Source organism: Dryobates pubescens, chromosome 1 (assembly GCF_014839835.1).
Source record: "Dryobates pubescens isolate bDryPub1 chromosome 1, bDryPub1.pri, whole genome shotgun sequence".
In the NCBI taxonomy this organism is placed as follows: Eukaryota; Metazoa; Chordata; class Aves; order Piciformes; family Picidae; genus Dryobates; species Dryobates pubescens.
This window is the reverse complement of record NC_071612.1, coordinates 53,893,635-53,919,399: the sequence shown is the minus strand read 5'-3', so window position 1 is coordinate 53,919,399 and position 25,765 is coordinate 53,893,635. Positions and strand designations below refer to the sequence as shown.

General features: G+C 36.9%; 1 protein-coding gene across 2 annotated transcripts in view; it reads right to left on the bottom strand.

Annotated features, from left to right (window-relative positions):
• The window catches only part of GALNTL6 (polypeptide N-acetylgalactosaminyltransferase like 6), a 423,107-nt gene that overhangs the window by 211,385 nt on the left and 185,957 nt on the right, over positions 1–25,765 (bottom strand). For both annotated transcript variants that reach the window (XM_009900801.2, XM_054166080.1), the window contains one exon: positions 24,593–24,759. In XM_009900801.2, the coding sequence (XP_009899103.1) occupies positions 24,593–24,759 (167 nt within the window). The remainder of the gene's footprint in view (positions 1–24,592; positions 24,760–25,765) is intronic.

The following is a 25,765-nucleotide window of genomic DNA, read 5'->3' as shown; positions in this document are numbered from 1 at the left end:
GGTCTCCCAAAATAGAAAACGGTTGCTGTGTTTTGGGCAGAGTTCCACTACTGCTTTTGCAAATGTACTAATGAGCCATTGTCATACTTGTGCCAACCTGGTATTAGCAGTCACCATAAATTTACTGCAAGAACACTGCTGTTTGTAATTAGCTCTTCATTACACAATCAGGCTGATTTAGAGAAGCTCTCATATGATTTGCTCAGCAAATGAAGCAATATAATTACACCTCACTTGAAATCAACAAATTAGACTGCTGTTTGCAATTGGCTGTATTATGTGCTGTTAGCAGTCTAGCAATTGCAGGCCTGTTGCAGCCTTTAGGACTTAAGTAAGCATAATTAAAGCACTGCATATTTTTGAATTTGCAAGATCAGCTACATAAGAGTCATAGAAGTTTAAATTCTTTCATTTGAAGAAGGACCCAAGATTTCTGCACCACAAACTCTTCATAAGCTTAAGTTGCAATATTGGTAACACCTAACAATACCTATAATAATCAGCTAAAAACTGCAGTAAGGAAATCGTCAAAGCAGCCAATGTTTGCTTCATTTGATTTATTCTGAAGTAAGTAGTGAGGACTTAGATTTATTCTGAAATAAATAGTTAAGATCAAGAGAAGACAGTTACAAGCTATGTCTTTGTTTTTGCACAACCTTAATAAAAGCATTTAACTTTACCTTTTATAAAACATTTCTTAAAAAATCCTCTTTTCCAGGTACATGGTTTCGTGTCAATCTTTTGGATGAGTAAGAGCAACAGAGGACTAATTCAACCATTTGAACATCACAAAGAAGCTTAAATGGAAGTGATGAACCAACAGGAGTTCTTCAAACAAATATAAAGCTGAGTGTACATTCCCATCAAGAATTAAAAACATACAACAAACATTAGAGGAGACAAATGAGACTGTGAGTTAAAAAAAACAATCACCTTTTAGACAGTCTGCTCAGGAGGGATATTCAGTTGTAATTATTTATGTTATGCTACTCTAATTGATCAGACAAACCAGAATGTCTTGAAGACACTTTATCTGCTGACACTGAGGATGCAAACACTGTAACAAGTCCAATATTTGTCATTATTAACCAGCCCATTCACAATGGCAATGAGAGATATTCAGCTCTTCTACTCTATTTTAGCACTTTACCAGTTACCTTCCTTCATGTAGCAGGGTTACTAAGTCCTATGGATTTGGGATTCTCTCAGCTTGCCAGAAGAGATGTCAAGAGGCTAAATACTTGAAGATGAGATGCATAAAGATCTTACTTGAAAAAGTTTCCCCCAAAATTATGAAGACCGACAGTCATTTGAATTGCTGAGATGCACTGAAACTGTCATGCTTCTTTAAGAATAAAGACCATGGTAGGCCATCTTTTTATATAACCGGACAGTTACAATTCTCTTGAGATTTGGCAATCTAGCATCTAACAATGCAGTAGAATTCCTTTTGTTATGCTGTGGGGTTTTTAAATTGTTTTGGTTTGGTATGTGTGGGGATTTTTCGGCAGACAAGAAATATAGACTGATATTTCAGGTCTGAACAGGGAAAAATAGTACTGTGCTACAAACTGATAGAATCCTGCTCATCCTTCAATGACTGTGGACACTGAAAAGACTTGTGGGTAGGAAACATCACAGTATCAGCAATTACTTCATTATCGATCAATCAAAGGGTAGGGCAGGATACAATTTCAAAGACGCCTTTTTTGATATGATGAACAAATGCTATGTCAGTACACACTGCAAAAAAACTACATAAAGAGAAAAGTTTTCACTGCACCCTGAGTAACACTCAAGGTATTTTAATAATTTAATGCAACTTCCACTCAGAGAAATGAGCAGGTGGCAAATACAGCCTCAGTATTTAAGAATAGTGTATTTGCAGGATGTGGGAAACTACAGCTCCTGAATTCTGATAGCAGTATCAAGAAAACTGATAGAAAGTGCATAAAACTACAGACTTTACACATGTGTAGATAATGCACCATTCACATAAAACCTGTGTGTACCAAACATAAAATGAGAAAGCAACAAAAACTCCAGGGAGGGAAAATTCCTTTTATGAAAGGATTAATGCCTAAGCACAAGACTAAATGGTAGGTAAATGGTTAAATGGTTGGTTTTTACATCAGAGGGAAGTCAGCACTCATTTAGTAGAAGTCCAGTCCAGCGGATTTTGCAAGCAATCTTTAAGAAGTTATTTAGATCGGTAATACATAAGAAGAATGTCTGCAGTGGAGAAAAATCAGTGGTGATCAGGTAATATAACCACAACTGGGAGATCTCAAATTTGCATATTTGAGACCTACAAACACTACTAAAAAACTGCAAGGAGAGCAAGGTTTTGCTTTTAACTAGAAATCAAATCATGTGGATTAGCAGAGGTGATAAGTACTTTGAAATCAACTAATATGAGATAGCAGGCTTGTTTAATGTATACACAGACATATATAAACATCTACATTAATAAACCCATTATGAAGACCAGTGAAGATATTAGTGATTCCACTACCAAAAGTACTTTTAAAAACAGTAAAAACAATTTGTGTGCATGCAAACCGTACATACCTATTTGAAGAAAGCACTTTGCTGCCCACAGCTTTGTTTTTAAACCTCAATAAATATGAGGGCAAGTAGAAATACAAACAGTGCAAAGTGGACCTGAGGAAGTGAAAAGGCTAGAGAAAAATGCTGCCAATCTAAGAGTTCTATATATATATATGTAAAAGGTGCATATTATGCACTCAACATGAAAAAACTGCAGTATCACAGAATGTTAGGAATTGGAAGGAACCTCAAAAGATCATCTAGCCCAACTCCCCCGGCAGAGCAGGATCAGATATAGATATAGACACATATACACACACACCCCTATATATACACACACCTATAAATGCTATGTAAGCATTTATAAACACATACACCACCTTTAAACACATTCTATTTTTATTTTCTGCTTCATTCTTTATTAAATAACAGGGATACTAAGTTGAAATTGAATTTCATAGCAGCTTTTTTAATATCTTTTAAAAAATGCAACAGCATTTGTGTTTTGAAGAAAGCTGCTTGCTTTCTTCCCAGTTTTTGCTTTCTGGCTTAAGTTCATCTGGAATGCTTAAATTGCTTTCATTTTTCAACCATACAAGAAGCTCTTTGGAATTCTGCAAAATGCCACCAGCCTGCTACTATGTTTTCATTCTCTCTCTCTCCCAATTTCACATAAAAAATAAAAGTAATTCTCTCCTAGTTTCTTAGCCATTCATGCTAACCCTTTTGCCTGTCATCTTCACAGTACAATCAAAACAGCTAACTAGAGAGGGGGCTTTCACCTCCAAATATTGACTCAAGTTTCCCAGCTGGAAGAAATTTGGCTACCTGAGTTGTGACAATTAATCCTAGGAAATGACAAGACATAATGAGCAACATTCATTGATCTAAGGAGTCCAGAAATTAAAGTCTGCACATAGCTAAATGGGGAATTAATTGAAATTGAAGTTTCATAATTGAAATAGAATGAAGTTTCAAAACTGTGATCTAACTCTAACAAAAGTTCTTTAAGCTGTACTAAGATTGATGCTATACACATTGACATTCATGCTGTAGAAAGAAACTTTTAAGAACAGAGTTAGGAGTATGGGGTTAACAGTACACATTAGCAGGAAACAGGAACAGTTAACTGCTTTATGTTATTCCGAGTAGGATATGATTGTGTAGTTTTCAGAATACAGTGTCAGAAAATTTTGCAAGCCATTTCTACGGAAAGTTATAAGCACTTCCAAGAAGGGACACAAAATGAGAAAGGAAGTATTTAACTCATGAAAAGCATAACTGCCTCAAATAAGGTCAAGCTTCATTCAGACTAAAGAAATTTTCAAGCCACTGCTATCACTTTTATTTTATGTGCTTTGTACTAATTCCCACATGCACTAATTGAGATAAGGACCATGCTAGACACATAGAGACCATACACCCCAACACCAGTTCTTGCTCTAGAGCCTGCAGCTGACTACAGATCATACAATAGGATAAAATGATAACAGAAGAAACTCGGTCCTAAAGGATTCCTTGGCATTTATTTCTTTTCTAATTTCACCTTACTGTCACAGCACTTGCATCTGTTTGCCTGCAAGGCATTTGCATGCACCAAAAAACGTTTGGAGAACTATTAAGAATACAGTCTCAAAGAAAGTTTAAATGTCTGTCTTAAAAAACTCAATCAAACAAAAAACCTCCTAAAAAACCCCAATCAAAAAACAAACCCAAAGTTTCCCTTGTGTCGTACTTTCTGCCATTACTGAAATAATTTTGCTGCTGTTACTAGTGGGCAGTTAGGAACTACCTAGAGAAACAAAATGCAGCATAAATTATAATGTGAATACAGATGCTGTGCTCCAAGTTTCAATACATAATTTCTTAAGAATAATCTGAGTTGAAGTCTAGAATAATAAGCCTAATTGCTCTTACCTCTCAGAAATGATTAGGTAAGTCAGAAGGCATGTAAGACAACTGCTCTAAGTTGCTGAATTCAGATTCCTGAGAATATCTATTTCTCCTATATTCTCTGCTTAGTTGTCAGAACATACACATACAAGTTGAAGGCTATCATTGTGAAAATGGTAAGAAACAGAAAGGAGTGGAAAACAATAACCCCTGTATTCTATTCAAAGGTCTACTTTATTTTCCTGTGTAATTTGGTCAAAGAAGCCCCTAGGATTTAATTTTCACATGCAACATTGTGGGATCATTACAGATTTATTTTTTTTTTAAAGAAAACAAATAACAAAATGAGGAGATCCTTGGGAAAAAGGTTTAGAAAGGTTTAGAAATTGTGCAGATGACATAGTCTGTTTTCACTTTCTTTCAAGAAAGTGAACAGCAAAAGACTCCAGTGTCTGAACAGCTAAAATCGACATTCACCTCACAAGGAAAATGGATTGTTCATGATCATCTGTCTAGCAGCACACTCCAGACACGTGGCCAAATTTTATGCAGAAATGATACTTGATCTGCAGCCTACAAGACTCGTAGATGATAGATTGGTAAGAAATGCACATACAGTTTCTTGTTTAGTCTTCTAAATGGCAATACATTACCATTTACAGTACACTTCATAAAACAGCATAAGCTAAAATGTAATTAATTGCTATGAAAGCGTGTATTTAAAGTTAAGAAGAGGTTTTAAGCAACCATAATGGTCTGAGAAGAAACTTAAGCACCAATAATGTCAATAATTTGCTATGCCTTTTTGTCCTTTACTTTTTCATTGTCTTTTCTCCCTTCTGTCACAACCCACAGTCAACTTAAATCACACCTGACAACCTTGCAGAAAGGCTGTAAAAGCAGCAATTAGGAACACTGAAAACACTCAAATAATTTATTGTCACCTTGGGAGCAATTTGTGTCTGTTACTAAAAACTGCTGAAGTCTATCACATCACAAGACAGTCTTAGACCAAATTGTCTCTCAACATCAAGAAAGAAAATTGGGGAAGTGCTGGCAGAGAGGGGAGAAGTGAGCACAGCCTGTGGTGAAGTCTGCTGAGGCATTAGGAAAAAGGGAGAGCAGTTGCAGTAATCGGTCCCCTTCTTTCTATCAAAGGTAACTTCTTCCTGTCCATTTACACTATTCCCATTTTATATTCTGCCTGCAATGCACAACTTTTCAGAAAAAAAAACAAGTGCAGCCAGATTTCCATAATGAGTGAGGAAACACTGAGGCTGTGATAATTGGTTTTAAAGATCAAGGACATCAAATGAAAGTCCTCTCATTTATTTACTTACTTTATAACATAATTTATGCTATGCTGCTGTATCTTGAAGTGTCACTTCTTGTAACATCTACTTTATGGAAAAAATACACTGATAGTTGAAATATTTATTCTATTAAAGCCGATTTCATTGCTCAACTACAGTTCTATAACCAAAATAACTTTGCCATTTTGACTCTTTTCTTTGCATTCTATCATCTTAATGATTTATCACATTATTTTCAAATCTGACTTTTATGCTGAGGCTAGACAAAACCCGAAATTGCAAATAATTAACATAATGCCAATAAGGTCAGCTGAATTATGGAAGCAACTTGTTCTACATAGCTGCTGACCTTCTACTTCAATGTAAGGTCAACAAGCTTAGTATGACTCAACTCAGTGTTTATACTGCAATTAAGGAAACCCCTTTAGAAGACTTTATCACTTCACTGTCAGTATTTTTACTAACATGGAAGTTACTTATTACTTTTTTCCAATACAGGATACTTACGTGAGTGACTTTAACAGCAGCATAGTGACACTACAGAGTATCATAAACTGCAAAAAACCCCAAACCAACCCTTTAATTTTCATTCTGCTGAATACAGACTTAAGAAAACTGTATGGCTTCCCTTAGTTCCTGTAGTGACCTACCTGACGTATGCACACCTTGAACAACTTTGTTTTTAACCTCTACAGCACTGTGATTAAGACAGAAGCTACAACTGCAGTGACCATTAAAACAAAAGGATCAGAGAAATACGTGGCCATTCAAGCAAAAGCCATATTCCCAAGACAGGGGGTATTTGACAGTAATAAAACATCAGCATAAACAGATGACTCTAACCTTCTCCAACAAATTCTGCAAAAACAATTTAAGCTTTTCCTATTACTCATTGTTTGTGTTGTGCCACTAGAGTACACCAGTTTACACACATCTTGCTTTCATTGCATTCCACAGCCAACAAACATTTGTCTTGCTGTTCAGACAGAGTCATTAACATGTGCTTTGAGGCACCACGAACTGAATGTTTCCAATTGCTATGAGATAATTTACTGGCAAGGCAAGAGATCCGATCAGACCATCAGGGAACCATGCAGAAGTTTAAAGCACAAAACATGCATAAATGTATGCAAATCTTGAGGCCCACCTGAGAACAATCCCACAGCAAATCTCTTTCTCCCTGCTTGTATTGTATTAACAATAACATGTTAACGTAAGATGTTCTGTGCCTGTGGAATACTGCTGGATACCAACAGTAGTGATATCTGTTCAGAACAAAGCTTCTCAAGTACATAATCTTATCTGCTGGGTTAGCATTCCAGCTGGCTAGAGTACTTCTGGGCAAAGTAGTGAATGAGATACTTTCCCTGGTATGAAACCATCATACAAAGCAACAGGAATTTTAAGGAGGCTAAGTTTATTCTGCTCAATTAAATAAGATTATGTTGGTTTCCCTGTTGCAAAAAATGATTGGAAAAAGAAAAAAAATAGCTTATGACACTGGCAAAGCAAATTTACTGCACAATATCAAAATACCAGGCAGACAAGAATTACCTTAAATATGTTCACAGATGTCCAATATCAAGAAAAGAAATTCAAGGCAATAATCGTGAAGACAATAAGAAAGCTGAAAACAGGACTAAGGGAAAAAATCCTCTCTCCTTCTAAGATACAGCTCCAATTCCAAATAAGTTTCTTATACCAGATTGTCCAAAAGAAAAGAGGTAACTTGAAACGGCCAAGAGAAGTTATAAATATGTTTCTCAGAAATTAATTATATTTAATTAGAATAGAATAGAACAAACCAGGTTGGAAGAGACCTTCAAGATCATCATGTCCAACCTATCATCCAACACCACCTAATCAACTAAACCATGCAACCAAGCATCCTGTCAAGCCTCACCCTGAACACCCCCAGCGACGGCGACCCCACCACCTCCTCAGGCAGCCCATTCCAATGGGCAATCACTCTCTCTGTGTAAAACTTCCTCCTAACCTCCAGCCTAAACCTCCCCTGATGCCCTGAGACTGTGTCCTCTTGTTCTGGTACTGGTTGCCTGGGAGAAGAGACCAACCTCTGCCTGTCTACAACCTCCCTTAAATCCTATACTTTATTTTTGCTCACCTTTATCTTTCCCAAACTAGCAAAAGCTTAGTTGTACTGATGGGAGAGGAAGTACAATTTATCAGAATCATCTGTCACCAGCTTTCAGCATACAATTTAACAGCTTTAAATAACAGAAGTCTCACTGACATAAACAGGAAGAACGAATGTAATCAACATAAGGATCAGTAAGATGTAGTACATGTGCCCTGGTTTTTTTCTTCAAATACAAAGTTTTTCTTTTTTTGCAGTTCTGGTTTTGATTTTTATTTTTATTTTTCTCCTCCTAAACAAATCTCAGGTAATAGCCATCAAGCACTACAAGCTCAAAAAACCAGAACAAAACCCATGACACTGCATTATACATCCACAGGATGTAATTCAAGTGATCTACGAAGTGAAAATTTGAAGAGTAATGTTCAGAAGATACACAATATGAAAGCACTAATACCATCCTAATGTTTTTTCAAACTTTCTAGTGTGCCCCACAAAACTGTCTAACACAGAGGTACAAGCATTAGATATATCCATGTAAACATGTTTCTGCTGCAGTAAATACAAAGACAGTTTATATCTTCTTGTTTCCACACACAGAAAGTTCTCAGTTATGTTTCACCCTAAGGTTATTTGCTTTTCATTATCATCACTTGCATAGATTTTTCTGGTTCAATTTTAAAAGGAAACTGTCTAGATGAATACTATCTTGGCTAATTCCACTAGCTTACTCTTCCTCATACATAATCAATATGCTGTAAGCCTTTCCTTGTAAAACAGGCGATATACCAAGGAACAACATGCCTTCTGGGAAGAAGATTACATCACCGACTTTTCACCTTAACACATCAATCACTCTACTTCAATTCTCCTTGACAATGACTAGTCCCCTAAAGCCATGCAGAAAAGCAGTGGAGAATGGCATTTTATACCATCCCAGAGTTGCTTCATCCCCAGAAATGAGCTCTTTTGCATCTCTGATTTCTAATGGCTTAATCTAAGAGTTTTAATTAGCCCCTGCACTTTCTGAATGTTATGCAAAGAAAAAAATCAGATTTTCAGGTCAGTAAGATACATAGGTCATGTAAATCCATTTCCCCCTGCATTCACTGTATTTGGCCAGCTTTGGGCACCAGCCAGCCAACCATGGCTTTCATGAGGCATTGTGTGGCAGCTGTTAACTCCTGGTCAGAGACATTGACCTTCATTCTGAAGCAGTTTAGTGTTACTTAAATACGAAAGAAAACATAAAATGCCCATTTCACCACTTTTTAGTAACGTTTCTTAGGAAACTGGGTGAAAGCAAGTGTATCACAGTATCACTAAGGTTGGAAGAGACCTCAAAGATCATCGAGTCCAACCTGTCACCACAGACCTCATGACTAGAAGTGTGTTGCTCATGAAAGCCTTAATGCATTTTTTCACACTGCATTTCTGTAACTAATTTAAGGGAGTGAATTGGCATGAGACAGAAGAGGCATGCTCATTTGGTAATTCTAGAACAACTTATTATTTCAAAAAACATACATACCAAGCATCTTTCTTCTTTTATACACTGACAAACCAATAAGAGAGTAACTGAATTCAAGCAGTTTTCATAAATCTGATATTACTGAGGGTTCTGTAGCAACCCACAAGTTTGTATATGAACATTCCATAAGAATCTTTTTACAGCAAGATACTCTTTCATTTAGAAAGCATTTCATAGTACTTTTCACAACATGGTTTCGAGTAAACCAGTCAATTAAATAAATGAGCATGCTGCTGTCAAACAACCAACGCTGCTCATAGTTCTGGACTTGTTTTCTTGAGATATGCCTCTCATCAGGAATAGTAAATATACAAGATTGTTTGCATTTAAATCCAATACTTAAATAATTCCATTTATATTCACAAATATGCTAGACCTATTGTACCAATGAGATGTATAATCACATACTAATCAGAAGCACTAACATAGCCTTAGAATTCCAAAGCTCTGGCTAGCTATAAAAAGCAGACCAGAAGAATTGCAGTTATATATTGTACTTGTACAGAAATACCAGCATAAAGTCCACCTTTATCTTTCCAGTGAATAGGAACTGGCTTTTACACATCAGACTGATATCTGATTAATATGCTGAGAAATTATGGAGAAATAGTGTTGATTGATCTTACAATGAAATCTCATGTAGAAAGATTAAAAAAAAGGAAGTACATCTTGAAAGTTTAAAATGCTTGTATCAGAACTATGCTTTTGGTCTGACACAAGATTTTTCTACAAATCACTTCTCTGGGCTGTAATCCCCCTCTGCATTTTCTGCAAAACTATTCTTATTCTTGTCCCTCAGCTCCCTCCCTTGTTCAGGTTTTACTGTTCAAGTTACAGAATCAATACACCTGTTTCCAAGAACAACTTCCTCATCATCCTTATTCTTTCTTCTGAGATACTGATACCTGGAACCATCCTGTGATTCTGTAGCCCACCTTCATAGCTATGAAAGGGTTTCAGCTCTAGGGAAACAAATATTTTTTTAATTACAAAAGGAAAATCTAAGAAAAGGCAAGAGAAATCTATCTCCCATGACGCTGAAGAACACAAACTGAAGGAGGAGAGTGAAGATAGGAAACAGAGAGAGAATTTGTGTTTCTCCTCCACTACTGATCTCTCACACGCATCTGGACATACAATTTTGTTTGCAGGGTTCTGCTACCTTTTTCATGTGCACCATTTCATGACAAAAAGGCACACATGTTGAAATGGTTTTACAGAAATACTCTGCAAGGATGCATTACCAAAAAAACACACATGCATCTGCAATATGTCTTAAAGTTACGAGTGTGGTTAGATTGGCACCTTAGAGTTAAAATTTCCAACAGACTAAAATGCAGACTGTAGCCCTGACTTGCCTCACAGCTCATGCTGCTGCTCATGTATTGCAGTAGTGTCACACATTAAGATTTGCACATCACAGAGAGACTGTGAGGCAGCCAATACGTTGGAAGAGGTGGTGACTCAACCCTGAAATAAAATATCATCTGCCTCAAGGAAAACTCATTGCAAAACAGGCTGAAAATGAAATGACTATGCCACATTTTCCCAAAGATTTTATAACACAGCATACAGTCCTAGCGATGGGTTGGTTTTAGGGGTTTTGGGTGACTCTTGTTTGTTTGTTGGGTTTTGGTTGTCAGGTTTTTTTCTGGTAATAGTGCATAATGAGTTTGACGTTTTGGTTTTTTCACCTAAAACAGCTTGCTAAAATTAAAACCAGCATGTGCCAGTTTAATTAGCTATTCTAAAAGAAATACAAACCATTTAATCCTAGATCTTTGGCAGTCAACATTATTTTATACTAGGACAAGCCCATGTATCACAGTATCACTAAGGTTGGAAGAGACCTCAAAGATCACCGAGTCCAACCTGTCACCACAGACCTCATGACTAGACCATGGCACTAAGTACTATGTCCAATCCCCTCTTGAACACCTCCAGGGACGGTGACTCCACCACCTCCCTGGGCAGCCCATTCCAATGACAAATGACTCTCTCAGTGAAGAATTTTCTCCTCACCTCGAGCCTAAACTTTCCTTAGCACAGCTTGAGACTGTGTCCCCTTGTTCTCATGCTGGTTGCCTGGGAGAAGAGACCAACCCCTTCCTGGCTACAACCACGTTTCTTGTGAATTTTGAAAGTACCCAAAGAGAAACAAAAAATCACTACAGCACAGTGGAATGCAAGTTATTGTCCATACTGTACTTGGTTTGGCTGAGCTGGAGTTAATTCTCCCCAGAGCATCTTTCTAGTGCTGTGTTTTGCAGCTGGGTTTTGTAGCTGGGTGTTGGTAACACACAAGTGTTTTGGCTACAGCTTAACCAGGCACCAAGGCTGTACCTTTCCAGCATTTCCCCCCCGCCCCAACAGTAGGCTGAGGGATGGGCAGGATTCTGGGAGGGGACACAGCTGGGCCAGCTGATCCAAACTGACCAAAGGGGTATTCCATGACACATGACATCAACTCAGATATAAACGTAAGTGAAAGAAAGAAGTGTGAGGACATTTGTTACTGCTATCTGCCCCCTGGAGCAATCGCTTCACGTACTGAAGGCCTGCTTCCCGGGAGTAACCAAACACTGTCTGGCTTGATGGGAAGTAGAGAACAGTATCTTTGCTTGGTTTTGCTCCCACACATGGCTTTTGCTTTGTCTTTGCATTTTATTAAATTGCTTCTATCTTGACTCCTGCAATTTTGTTATATTTTCCCTCTCACCTGTCCATCTAAGAACCTGGGGGTGCTGGTCGATGGTAGGCTGAACATGAGCCTGCAGTGTGCCCAGGTGGCCATGAGGGCCAAGGGCATCCTGGCCTGCATCAAGAACAGTGTGGCCAGCAGGAGCAGGGAGGTCATTCTGCCCCTGTACACTGCACTGGTTAGGCCGCACCTCGAGTACTGTGTCCAGTTCTGGGCCCCTCACTTTAGGAAGGATGCTGGAACATGTCCAGAGAAGGGCAACGAAGTTGGTGAGGGGTTTGGAACACAAGCCCTATGAGGAGAGACTGAGGGAACTGGGGCTGCTTAGCCTGGAGAGGAGGAGATTCAGGGGTGATCTTATTGCTCTCTACAACTACCTGAAGGGAGGTTGTAGACAGGCGGAGGTTGATCTCTTCTCCCAGGCAGCCAGCACCAGAACAAGAGGACACAGTCTCAGGCTGCACCAGGGGAGGTTTAGACTGGATGTTAGGAAGAAGTTCTATACAGAGAGAGTGATTGCCCATTGGAATGGGCTGCCCGGGGAGGTGGTGGAGTCACCATCACTGGAGGTGTTCAGGAGGAGACTTGATGGGGTGCTTGGTGCCATGGGTTAGTTGTTTAGGTGGGTTGGATTGGTTGATGGGTTGGACGCGATGACCTTGAAGGTCTCTTCCAACCTGGTTTATTCTATTCTAAGAAGGGGAGTGACAAAGCAGTTTTTGTGGACATCTGGCCCCCAGCCAGGGCCAAACCACTACACATACTAAAAATAAAGATGACATCATGACCAACAAATGGGCTAGAATAGTTTACTATTTGCTATTTGCATAGAGTTTATAGACTTCTGCACCTCTTAGAAGGGGTCCCAAACATTATCCCACCAAAATAAAGGAAACTGGCTTTTAATTGCATTTTTGTAATACTATTACTTTACTGTCAATTCATAACTCAGTTTAGAATATGTAACATTTGGTAGCCACAGTATAAGTTGCCCACTCCAAGAAGGAAACAAAGTTGAAATTGATAACACTTCAAAAACTAAAAACAAACAGAAGAAGAGAAAGACAAGAGAGGGGAAGAAGAAATTAGCTCACATTTCTTGCTGAAGCTCTAAAGTCTGTTAAACTTCCCTCAACTAGCAACACTTAACAAGATTCTACAGAAACAAGCCATTCAGTTGAGAAGTAATAACCAATTACCTTCAAAATTTAATCAACTGTACTACAGGAGTACACATCAAGAAAAATAACGGGCTCCAGCATAATTGGCACTGCCAATCTATTTCACATTTCATGCCCTTACATTAACAACTGGCATTCAGATTGTCACTCACCGGTTAAGAACATGCTTAACTTCTTTCCAAAGGGGAAACACAACCAGGAAGTATGTCAAAAGAGGATATTTAAGGTCTTGTTAGTAACACTGATGAGATCAACATTTTCATTTGTCCTGCAGTACACTTCAATGCCATGCTCATGTTTGTAACACAAAATCGATTTCTTGTAGGTAATATCAAACTGCCAATACAAGAAGGAGCTTTGTGGATAAGAAGCAAGCACTTCAGTTGGTGTTCTTATATACATTCAAGGACAGCAATAGTTTTAGACTTATATTTAAGTTTTGATTATTTTCACTTTTCCATAATTTGTTTCTTTCTTCAGGTATAAACTGCAACAGTTAGACTACTCAAGAACGAGATTAACATAGCATCTCTCACTCTACACACACACACAACTACTTTCTGAAACACACTGTAATAAGCAATAAGATCCCAGAGTAAATTTATTTTCAGTTCTCATCTAAGTGAATCAGGTTTACTTGAAACTTGCCTTAAAGGACTACCATTTTCCATTAGAACTGCATACTATCAAAATTAAGAAACTTTATGAAGTTAGAATAATTGCAAATCGGTCTTAAATGTGAGTGGCTTTCCTTTGACTAGAAATACTGTACCACAAATACAAAAAATTATGCAAAAGACCAGGGAAAGACACTCACATCCACTCTGTAGAGCTGCAGCAGAAACAACTGCTACTCACATCAGTGGAAGTTAGAAATCTTATGCCTTATTAATTCTCCTTTAACTTGTCCTCTCCATCAATACTGATTTACAATCTGAAGGATGATTACATGGCTTTTAAAATGGAAGATGTAGATAATTTCATTTTCGTCAGGTGTTCTGGTCTTTAAGATTGCTAGATAGATAGGATTCACAGCAAGGTTCCCCAATCTCACCCAGGGGTTGTACAGGCTGCAATAATACAGGCAATGATAATTAATTAATGTATCATAACATTTAGAAATCCTTAAAGAAACAGATCAGAATCCAAATCATACACATTTTACAATAAAGTAATGAACAGGCAAGCACTTTACACCGTAAAGCCAGAGGACATCAGAAGAATACAGGAGGCACGTGAAGGCTTGCTTCAAAAGACTTCCACACCTGCAAACATCTAAAGAAAATTTATTTGGATCTTTTTTGTTATTAAATGAGGCAGAAATGGAGCAAGACAGCCACTCATGTCTATCTTGCTAAATCTATAGCAATAATTTTGTTATTTTAGCAGATGTACACAAACAGCACCTTTATGAAGAACATCCACTCTGTTTTCTAAATCAGCTTCATTGCCAATTAAATGAGGGTAAAAAAGAAAATTTAGCCAGACATTCTTCCAAATTTGTTGAGAGATTTCTACCTATTAATGACTGTTATGTCCCTAGTAAAGAAGCCACATTTTAAATGTTATACATTCCCTCTGATTATTTATTTTTCAGAAACAAAATACTGTGTAAAAGTATCCTCACTGAGCAGTAAGAGAAATTAGTTTATATCTCCCCAAAAAATAGAACAAACCAAAATCAAAGTTCTCCAAACCATCCCTTCTCCAACATCCCTCTGCCTCTGATAAAAGCAACATTCACTCAAGCTTCCAAACTCAGAAAGAGCAGAGACTGGAAATGTGCATCCCCGAATGCCACGCACATATTTACAGTATATTTTACTGGCATAATTAGAAATGTTTTCTCCACCACATAAAAGCAAAACACCTAACAATTCCCTGTTCTAAATGGATAGGATTTTCCACATTGTGTAGAGCATTCTTCTTTTGCTGAAACACTTGGTGGTCTGATCACCTCCCCAGACAGTGTTACTTTATGGAACAAAATAATACCCAAAGACTGGAGATAATACCTTCAAACAGGCTTCACGTGACAGATAAGCTATTAAAGATGTTTCTTTATTTTCATTATTAGCTTCATTTTAAGTTTAAAGCACATGTCCTTATCATTATTTCTTGAATTTGTGCATGGTGAGGGCAGATATGGGGGTTCCTACAGCATGTTAAGTCAGTGACCACAAATTAAATCAACAGATTTGTTTCTGTGTGCTGCCTGTGTCTGAATGGAATTACACAGTTCTGAAAAGCTGAGAAAATTGAAGCCTGTGCTCTCAGAATGTATAAGCATACAAGAGGATAAAAAAGAAAGAAATAAAGAAACAAACAAAAAACCACTATCCCAGACAAAAATACTTTGTAACTTGGGAAAGCAGAGGGGAATGATCAAAAGGTTGTGACATATACCAAAACATCTTGTTTCTGGCACTCCCTTCTTTATCAAAATCACCCACTCTATGTGGAACTTGTACTAATTTAGAAAAGCCTGATTTGACCTAGTTCCATTAAAATAAATCTTTTATAATTACTAGATAAAAGTTTTTAATGCATTGTTCACAAATCAGTAGCATTTTAAAAACAAGCTATGCATGACAGATCCATTAAAGCATTCAGCCATTTATAAACTTCCCAAAATTGCCCATCTGCCTGGAAGATCCATGATGCTCAGTTTGGGAAAACAGAACATAAAGACCACCTCCCCCAAAGTTGACTGAAATGTCTGGATAATGATTTCTGAGAGCAACAAAATATTCCTTTTCCAGCTAATTGACATTAAAATTGTATTTTTGCACAGGAAGATTTGCAGCTAGACAATTCCATTCGTCATTAATGCATCCTGTGAGACAGCCAAGATGCACAGAGCAATGAACAACAAGCATAAGTACATTTTGATTTTTGACTGCACAAAATAAAAATCTGCATAAACAAACAGCACTAAACAAAATAGATGCTTTTAGCAACAGGGCCTTCATTTATGCAGGATAAATAAATTAAATAAATACAGATGACGGTGGAACCGCTTGCCATTAGCCAGAAAAGAATCATCAGAAACAAATGCTGTCAAATTATGTATTGTGTTATCTCAAAAGAAAAGCATCAAGATTAAATGAATACAAATGAATTGCAGCTCTTTTAATAGTCATAGAAAATATTCTATAGGCTTTTATTTGTTTTGACAGAAATAGACCATACCAAAGCCTTAATGGAAACTGAAATTATTTTCTGTTTTATTCTGTCTGAAGCAAGGTCAGAATAGATATTAGAGCTCTTTAAAGAGATCTGATTTTGTCAGAGTTATCAAATTAATAGGACAGGACAAACCTTTGTTCTCACATACAAAGCTCTGAAGGCATTCATTTGCTAAACTCATTACAGGGTTTTTCTTTCTCTAGGTCATGTTAGGATTTGAAAATGAAACACTCACTAGCAATCATGCATTTAAGAAGCAGTCTGAAAAAAAAAAGACATCAGCACTTAGTTTAGAAAAAAAATGCATACAATTAGAAACCAGAGTAATTTCCCAGAGAAATTACTCGAAGCTACAATCTATGCCCAGGGCTTTTACAGGGCAATATGCAGTGTTTTACCACCTGAGTTTAAAATTCTCTTCCAAGGGATGATCATTATTTCTTGCTTTGTTCATCTCACAGTATGTCAATTGCAAGATGCTCATCAAGTTTGTTACCAGTGAATAACTGTTCATTTATACCACTGGTAATGTATTTAGAATAATGTCAGCAGATCTCAGGCTTGCCCATGATTTGCAAATGGGGGGGGTGGGGGGGAAGGACAAAACAATCTACTGAACTTTTACAATATGGTAAAAAGTTGTCTGAATTTATTTGCTTTAAGATACAAAAAATGTAACTCATGGCATGCACAATGGTATTGCCTGTGCTTTAATGTTACTATTTTGCATGGAGATTATAAGCCCACTTGAAAGCACTTTTGCATTAAGAAAAGGGGAAAGATTTTTAAAGTCTAGCTTCTATAACAAACCACCCAGAAAAGAAAATTTGATCAATTCAGATATATTGTTTGTAAGAAGTTCAGAGAGATGCAATTTAACTGCTATCTCACATCATCTGTCTAGAGGTTTTCATACAGAATACTTTATTCAGGAGACATATAATCTAAAAATGTTTCAGTTAATTAACATCCCCATTAGGTCACTCACTGAAGCTGTAGAACCAACCCACACCTAAGAACTGCTAAATGCCAATGAGGTTCTCAAGATCACCTAATTCGTACCATCAACTCTGACATTAAAATAAATAAACAAATAAATCTTTTAAATTGTAACACTGAAGAAGAGGGAGGAATGTAGGGTAATCTGTAAGAATGATATATTTTCCCAATTTTCAGCTACTAATATGCATCTTTCCATAGTTGATTAATTATGGTAGCTGAAGAGGATAACCATGAGCTAATTGTTCAAGTTTCTTGTCAAGTTCTTTATTGCTTCTATATAATAATGCCTTTTTGAGTGGAAAGGAAACAGAGGATGTCTGAGAGAAAAGACACTGTAGTAACCAATGTTTACTCAGGTTTAGAAATTTTCTTTCCTGTTTATGAGATCAAATTTGAGTATTCCACACAAAGAAGTTTAAAGTAATTTGACATATAATTTGATTTAGCATTAAAAGAATGCAAATCAAAGCTGAGATGCATAATAGAAAATACAAAAAGAACAAATACAAAATTAGAGTGTATTGAATGTGCTACAGGAATAAGTATGTTTCTGGTATGTCAAGAATATGCAGAATGAATACACTGATTTATTTCTGAATCTACTTTACATAGCTTGTGAACCACACTCTCTGTACACATAATAAAAAACTTTGACAGACAGAGGACACAGTCTTGCTAAACAGGCTACCCACTGGCTCCTGTCTCAAAAAATTCTTCACGTGTTCACAGGAGAAAGAGATTTAATCTACAGCCATTAGCACTCAAGAAGTGCAGGGTGGGCAGGCCAAGAAAGATTGGCCAATACAGAGCTTGTAGAAACACAGCCTTTGTATTCTGACTCCAAGCACTCAAAGGGAAATTGCCTACCTTTTACAAACAATTTGAAGAACTATGTGTAAAGTAAAAATTGCATTTTCTATTAACACTGCACACTCTTTGGGCCCAGACACCATCCAATTTTTTTACACAGCAAAGTGTTCACCCAAGCCAAGAGCAGCCAGTTTCTCCAGGAAGTTGCTGTGGGAAACAGTGTCAAAAGTTTTACTGAAGTCAAGGCAGGGAACATCCAAACTTTCCCCTCATCCACTAAGTGGGTCACCTTGCCGTAGGAGATCAGGTTTGTTAAGCAGAACCTGCCCTTCATGAACTGACTGGATGCGATCAACTGGCTACCCTGCATGTGTTGTGTGATGGTACTTAAGATCATCTGCTCTGTGACCTTCCCTGGCACCAAGGTCAGACAGAAAGATCTGTAGCTCTCCAGAATCCCTTCTAGCCCTTCTTGTACATGGGAGTCACATACATTAACCTTCTGCAAATACTGACGTACTACCCCCAGGCTTATTTCTATTGAGCCCAGTTTTGTGCCCTTCCTCCTCCAAATCTAGTTTAAAGCTCTTTCAATGAAGCCTGCTAGCTCATGTGCTAGGATCCTTTTTCCCACTTCAAGAGAGGTGTATCCCATCTGTTGCCACAGGTATGGTGTCAAAGTCCTTCCAGCGACACCAGACTTAGTTGTGGGACACTTTTTAATCATATTCCTCCTAGTCAAAGGAAAGGCACATCACTGAACTTTATCCTGGCTGCAATCACTTCGGCCATACACAGCAACAGGAGGCAATCCTTGTCTCCAGGAAAAGAGGTAGTGAGCTGTGTCCATGTAACCCTTTGGATGCATTCAGCATGGACACTGTTGAAAGTGTTCCTTTTGGTGCCAAATCCTCATAGACACATGTTTGGTTTTTTTTTTCCACAATAATGGTTAGCTTTCGGGGATCATTAGACATCCGAGTTCAAAAGTACAGTATCTGGTATACAAAGGAGAATTAACTGCTGTAACTTGAAAGAGCTCAGCTTAAAAGAAAAGTAACTGAGAAATTACATACCATCTTGAAAAACAGGCTCCTAAACTTAAGGGACAGATTGAAAAGCATTCCACAATACTACAACATCCTCTTCCAATTTTATTTTTAATATGTTGTATGTTTTTGTAACAATGGCAAATTTTTGAGAAGGGTTCTTTCACCATACCAGAGAATTTTCTGTCTATAGACGAATTGCCTGTAACAAAGTAGTCATTCATACAATATAACCTTCACTTTCATTTCATCAGGAAAGTTACATCCAGCCATGATCTGAAGCCAAGCATCCATAAACTGGAATCATAAGTGACATGTTACATAAACTAGCTGTCTGCAAGCAAAATAGAGGGAATTTCATCTTCAAGCAACAAACAGCATGCGCTTCTTGAGTGGGAAGTTGTGCAGTCTGATATCCTGGTAGAGCTGCTTTACATTTAGCACAACCTCCCTTACCCTACCACTATTGTATAATATTCCTGATAGAATTTACAGAACTAGAAATCATACAACACCCATAAGGCCAAAAGCATTTAGTAGGCTACTAGGAGGAAGATCTTACCTGTTTCACAATAACCCACATTCACACAAATTAAGCATATCATTCAGCGTATTGCAATTCACTGACCAACTAAACTAAGCTCTGAACAAGTAGCCACAGCTTGCATTTGTAGATTGACTTGTATGTTCTTAATCTGGGCTATTCAGAGATCCAGCACAAAGCATAAGACATCTGGTACAAGATGGTATGATACTTTCCAGTGAGTAGCATTGCACAAAACAGAGCTAAGCAAGTGAACACAGACAGGAACATGTAACAGCTGACAAAATGAAAGGGGACTGACTCATCAACAAGAACATTTTCTGGTTTGTCATTTTCCGCCAAAACATCACTTCATTGCAAGCAACAGAAGCTAGTTTTGTCCTGCAAAAAGCTGTTGGCTGCTAAACTTACCCTTTTCCATTTATTTTTTTTTTTAACCCCTGCCAATTTTTTCCTGTAAACTGAAAAACCACTTGATAATTGTTACTGCTCTTCAGTTCATTGTTGGGTGTAGTGTGGTTTATTCTTCTTACAGTAAGTTAGAGAACTATGAGGTAAAGTAAAAACGCTTGGTAAGTCTATTTTACATGCATGGGCACATGCTGTCAGTAAGAGTTCGCAGGCCTGATTATGCTAATAAAGACATTAAAACATAAAAGGAACAAAAACGTTGATGGACAGATCGAGCACGTGTTGGCAGCCTAAGTGAATTGCTTTGCTATTATGCAGATTTATGTTCCCCCAGTTTTAAAACGTCAATTAGAGTTTTCAGTTTTCCTTTGCAAGTGCAAGCTGTTCTATAATTGAACCAGCAAAAACTTGCTTCCTCTTTCATCTTCTCCTTTCTTCTAAAACTGCCACTTCTTGTCGTGTTTTCAGAGGTCTGTCTGCCAACAGTGTAACTTCAAACTATGCCAACAATAAACACTCTACTGCCAAATATAAACCTGCAAATCAACCTCCCACCCCCCATTTTGAAACCCCCTCTCACGCAAAACACACAACCAAGGCTCCCCCAAACTGAACCAACACTTTCTGCAAAGCTCATTTCCCCAGAAACCAGGCTCAGAATACCCAAGCTGCACACAAACCCACTGCAGAGACACATGACACAAAGCTATGCTGCTACCTCCAGCATAAGTGTTTATTTTTCAATTGCAGGTGACACTGAAATTGGTAGGTTTTTAGCTCACACAAAATTTGGAATGCAGTGCTTGTATGAATTGGGTATTGGAACTGCAACCTAAGATCCACTGCAAAGATATATTCTGCATAACTTTGCATGCAAAGGCATTAAACTTTTGTGAAAAAGCTGTGATACTTGGAACAGAGTTATTCAGTTTAAGTCTCTAGCAAGTGCTAAACCAATTTGGAAGATAAAAAAGTTATTAAATTCAAGGGTCTGCCAGCACACAGCATGGACAGTTTCCTTATCAATAGCTTTTTAAGGCAAACTAAGTAGAAGCTTAATACTTGCCTCTTTTTTTGTGGAGTTTGTTAAGTGACAATGTATTTCTTTTATTTATGGTGAAATTCCTGAAAACTCTAGATTCAGTTCCCTTTCACCATTCAAACATTTCTTTCTACAATGTTAACAAAAAGATTTTTTTGTTGAAACACTTCCACTGACTACATCAATTTTCTCCATCTCATTACTTCATCATTTTCAAGTATTTAAACTCTCTATAAATGATTCGGAAAAAGAAATTTTGCAACTTTGTGTGTCTGTATTTAAATTTACATTTCCTTTCAACTGCCACCAATGACTTTTTAGATTAATCTACTTCTATATTAAATTTGGCCATAAGCGAACAGTGCATTTCCAAATTTCATATTTGCTTACCTCTGTCCTAAAACCAAGTCTCAAGTCTGCATTATACTGATATTTAAAAAGGTGCTTTGTTTTTATAACATCTAAACATCATAATTTCCAGTGAATATTATGCATGAACTATTTAAAGTTTGAGTTTGATCAGAAAAGACAAATACATAAATACATACATAAATAAAATGAAGGTGCTCAAATGATTCTGCAGACAAACCAGCAAACTGCTGGGTACCTGGCTGTGCAGTAAAACCTCTTCATAATCTGTTATCAAAATATCTTTGTGTGTATTTCAGTATTTATATTTGCATTAGTTAAGAAAACTAAAAGCTTCTGCATTTTTACCCATCTTTTACAAAGCTTTTAAGTTTCCAATTTTCCTGATCTAATCTATCTCGAACAGCAATTAGCTTTTCATAACAAATTCTTAGACTTTTTTTTTTATTAGTAGAAAGTTTGATTAGCAGAACATCTTAGAGAAAAACATTTCTCATGCTTTTAAAATAACAGTACATTCTCACTTTCAACTATCTGCAAATAATGTTTAGGTTCCTAGCAAAAACTCTCTTCATAATACAAAGTAATGGAATAAGTATTGCATATACAGCATCACTTAAGCTGTATATAGTGGATTTCACAAAAGTAATAGTTGCTTGTCAGCTGTTTGGTATATTTTGTCATGAAGAAATTACACCATGATAAAGAAGGATACAAATTTATCACTAGTCACTGTACTGATTCAATGCTAAAATAAACTTTCCTTGCAACAATTGTAGTAGCTTTGTCAACAACTGAACACACACACGTATTTTTTTATCTTTCACACTGCTTTACCACTCTTATTGGTCTTGGAAAAAAACAACTAAAGGGTGAAAGAAACCAATCATGTTCAAAACAAAAAAGAAATTATGAAAGAAACAGGGATAGACATCAGTCAGCTCCTCAGTTAATTGGAGCTTAGAGGATCAGAAACACAAGCATTAAACCCATTTCAGATGCACGAAAATGACACATCTGACTTGAAATTCAATGTTACTGAATTCAGAGCAATTTTTTGTGTGCATTTACTCTTCTCAAAACACTCAGCACCAAATATGCTCAAGTTCAAAACTGGCAACCATTCCAAAAACACATACAAGTTTCCACACAAGTCTTAATGCATTTATTTCAGATTTTCAAACTAGACATGTTAAGCATCTTCAAGCTCTGTGAACCACTTTGGAGAGCTGAAAAATTTTCCACTGAAAAGTGATACAGGTTTGCATAACAGGAAATTAAGAAGTTGCAGGATATTTCTGCAGTGTTATGTGAGTTTAAAAAGAATTGATATTACACAGAATATTTACTCCCAAAACACTTTCAGCAGCAGAACCTGAGTTAGGGCAGGCAAGAAAGAGCAACAAAAGTTACAGTGTTCCCTGTTTACTGTCATTTCTTTTTCTAGTAACTTGGAAAGCAGGTAAGTTTTCTAAGACATTAACACATTCAAAAGTATACCAACAATAGTCACTATGATCTCTATTAAAGAAAAAAAAAAGAAGCTACAGTATAACCATACTGAACAAAGCACAGCTTCAATAGCTGCTTTCTCAATATAAGAATAATTTTTACTTGTCAGACACCTCATAAAAGAACTTGCAGACATCCCTGTAAGTTGTCTACTAGAGAAATTGTTAGCCTGCAGAAAAATTGTCGTGCTAATTTACGCTTCTTGTTTTGAAACCTTTCATCCACAGTGTAGATTTTATAAACACAGTACAGCCAGAACTGTACTCACTTCACAATTTCACTTGAATTGTATTACAGATAGAGAGGCAGTTCATCAAAGGACACACTGCAACTGAACCAGCACATATAAGAGGGTAAGATAGATGGGTGCAGCATTAATCTTTCTAACCCCTGAAACACTGAGTTAAAAATCTTACAAAAATGATTCCACTACAGCACTCGACTAATATTCCTCTCATTCACTCAGATGCTTCTCACAACAGTACATCAGAAATCTGTTCCTGTTAGTTCCTAGCTGAGACAAAAGTCTTACCTAAAACATTACTCAGGAGTACAATTCTCTCTTTCGCTATCCATCTGCTTAGAGCAAGGCTCATGTACACACTAGCACCTCATTTCAAAAGAAACCAGAAAGAAAATCCCAAACAGTAAACAAAATCCAAAGCTCTTCATGCTGACAGTCTAAAAGATGTATAGAAATTTGCATGAAAACCATTTCCCAGTTCCACACCATTGTCACAGATGAATTTTACCTAAGAAATTGTTAAACTTCATTTGAGCAATACAGAACTTTCATTTCTTGTGTTGCACTTAAGAAGTACTGATAGCAGAAGTCATTAAGTGGTTGTAGTTTTCTTACTAAATATAGACAATGTACACTTGAACTATTCTAAAGCAGTTTTTCACATTGCATTCAGAAGAGTCTCACTCCTTTGTATGGCTATTTTATACTAGCATATGAAGATAACTCAATGAAATTCCATTATTAAAAATACAATGAACTGCACCTAAAATGGTCAAAGTCAATAGGTTTTCTGAGTAGAAGTGAAGCCTGAGAAAAAGATATTGGCACACTAAATTGTGCATTCTTTCAGAAATAATATACTCAAAATACTATATTATTAAGAGGCAACGGACAACTCATAGCCTTCTCCCTTTGACAAGAATTTCAGTATTCATGTAAAATAAACCAAAAGCCTCTTATACATGTTTATTCCAGCTAACAACCAAACAGGTTTAATAGGCAGGCAGCAAAACAGGTATAGCCTCCTCATTTTCTGCTTCCCCTTAGTTTCTGTAAGGACCATGTTACATTATAAATTTCAAGTATAAAAACCCCCCAAACAAGCAACAACAACAACAAAACACAGGAAAAAAAAATATCAATCAAACCTTACCTCTATCACTGAAGTCATCCACAAGAATGATTTCTGCTATCAGGCTGTCTGGAGTGCGGTTGATAATACTGTGTATCGTTCGCAAGAGTGAAGTCCAGCCTTCATTATGAAATGGGATAATGATGCTAGTATTTGGTAGCTTTTCTAAGTACACCTTGTGCTTACAGCTGAAAAGACAAGAAAATAATTGTATAAGCACACTTAAAAGTCTGAGTTGGCATATACTGCCACCCATTTGGGCCATTCAACCATTACAGTTGCTGGCACAAAATCAGTGTAATCAAACAGTAGTTTCATGCAACATAATCAGTTAATTTAAAATATGCATATTGCTTAGAACATATAATATATCTAAGCAGGGTCAAAATGTAAGCAGAATAAATGAAAAATTTAACTGCCTGAAATAAGATTATTTTCCTTTGTTGGAAGCTTTCCTCTGCAAAATGACAGAGGGCATATCATGCCTGTGATGTTACTTTCAGAAAACAAATTCACTTATCATCAAGAATTCTGAACAAAAATATGAAGCAAAAGAAAATCTGACATGATTTTATTCAGTTTTTGATTTTTTAAAAATTATTTTATTTTTGTCCATAGCAGACAGAATTTGTAAAAACAGTCCTCTACAGCATGAGACCAAAACTCAAGAAAAAAAATTCAGTAATATTCTGGGTGACATGTGCTTACAATATGCAAAACAACAACACCCACAACTCCCAACTCCACAGCTAGGCATCCAAAATGATTGCTGCTATTAAACACAGAGATAAACCACTGAAAATACAGACTGCTACAAGCAAGAAAATGTAAACAACCTTTCATCTTTGAAAGCACTGCACCTTCAGCATTTTAATTGAACAGCATCGGTGCTCAGCCTAACCATTTTCAATACTGAGTTGTTTACATACTTGAGTACAAAACCTCATTCTTTAAACATAAATAATGGCTTTGCAATCCAGTTTTACCCAGCAGCTTAGAATATTTCATGACTAATGTTTAGGTTAGTGAAACTGATAGGATCTCATCTTTCATGTTTTGTTGAAAAAGGAGAGAAAAGAGACACATTTCTCTGGTGTTAACACAGCATGGCATTTTCAGCTCTGGGGACAGAGTAGCTGAATGATTTCTTATTCCCCAAGAGAAATTCGCACCCTGATAAAGGTATCCCTACAA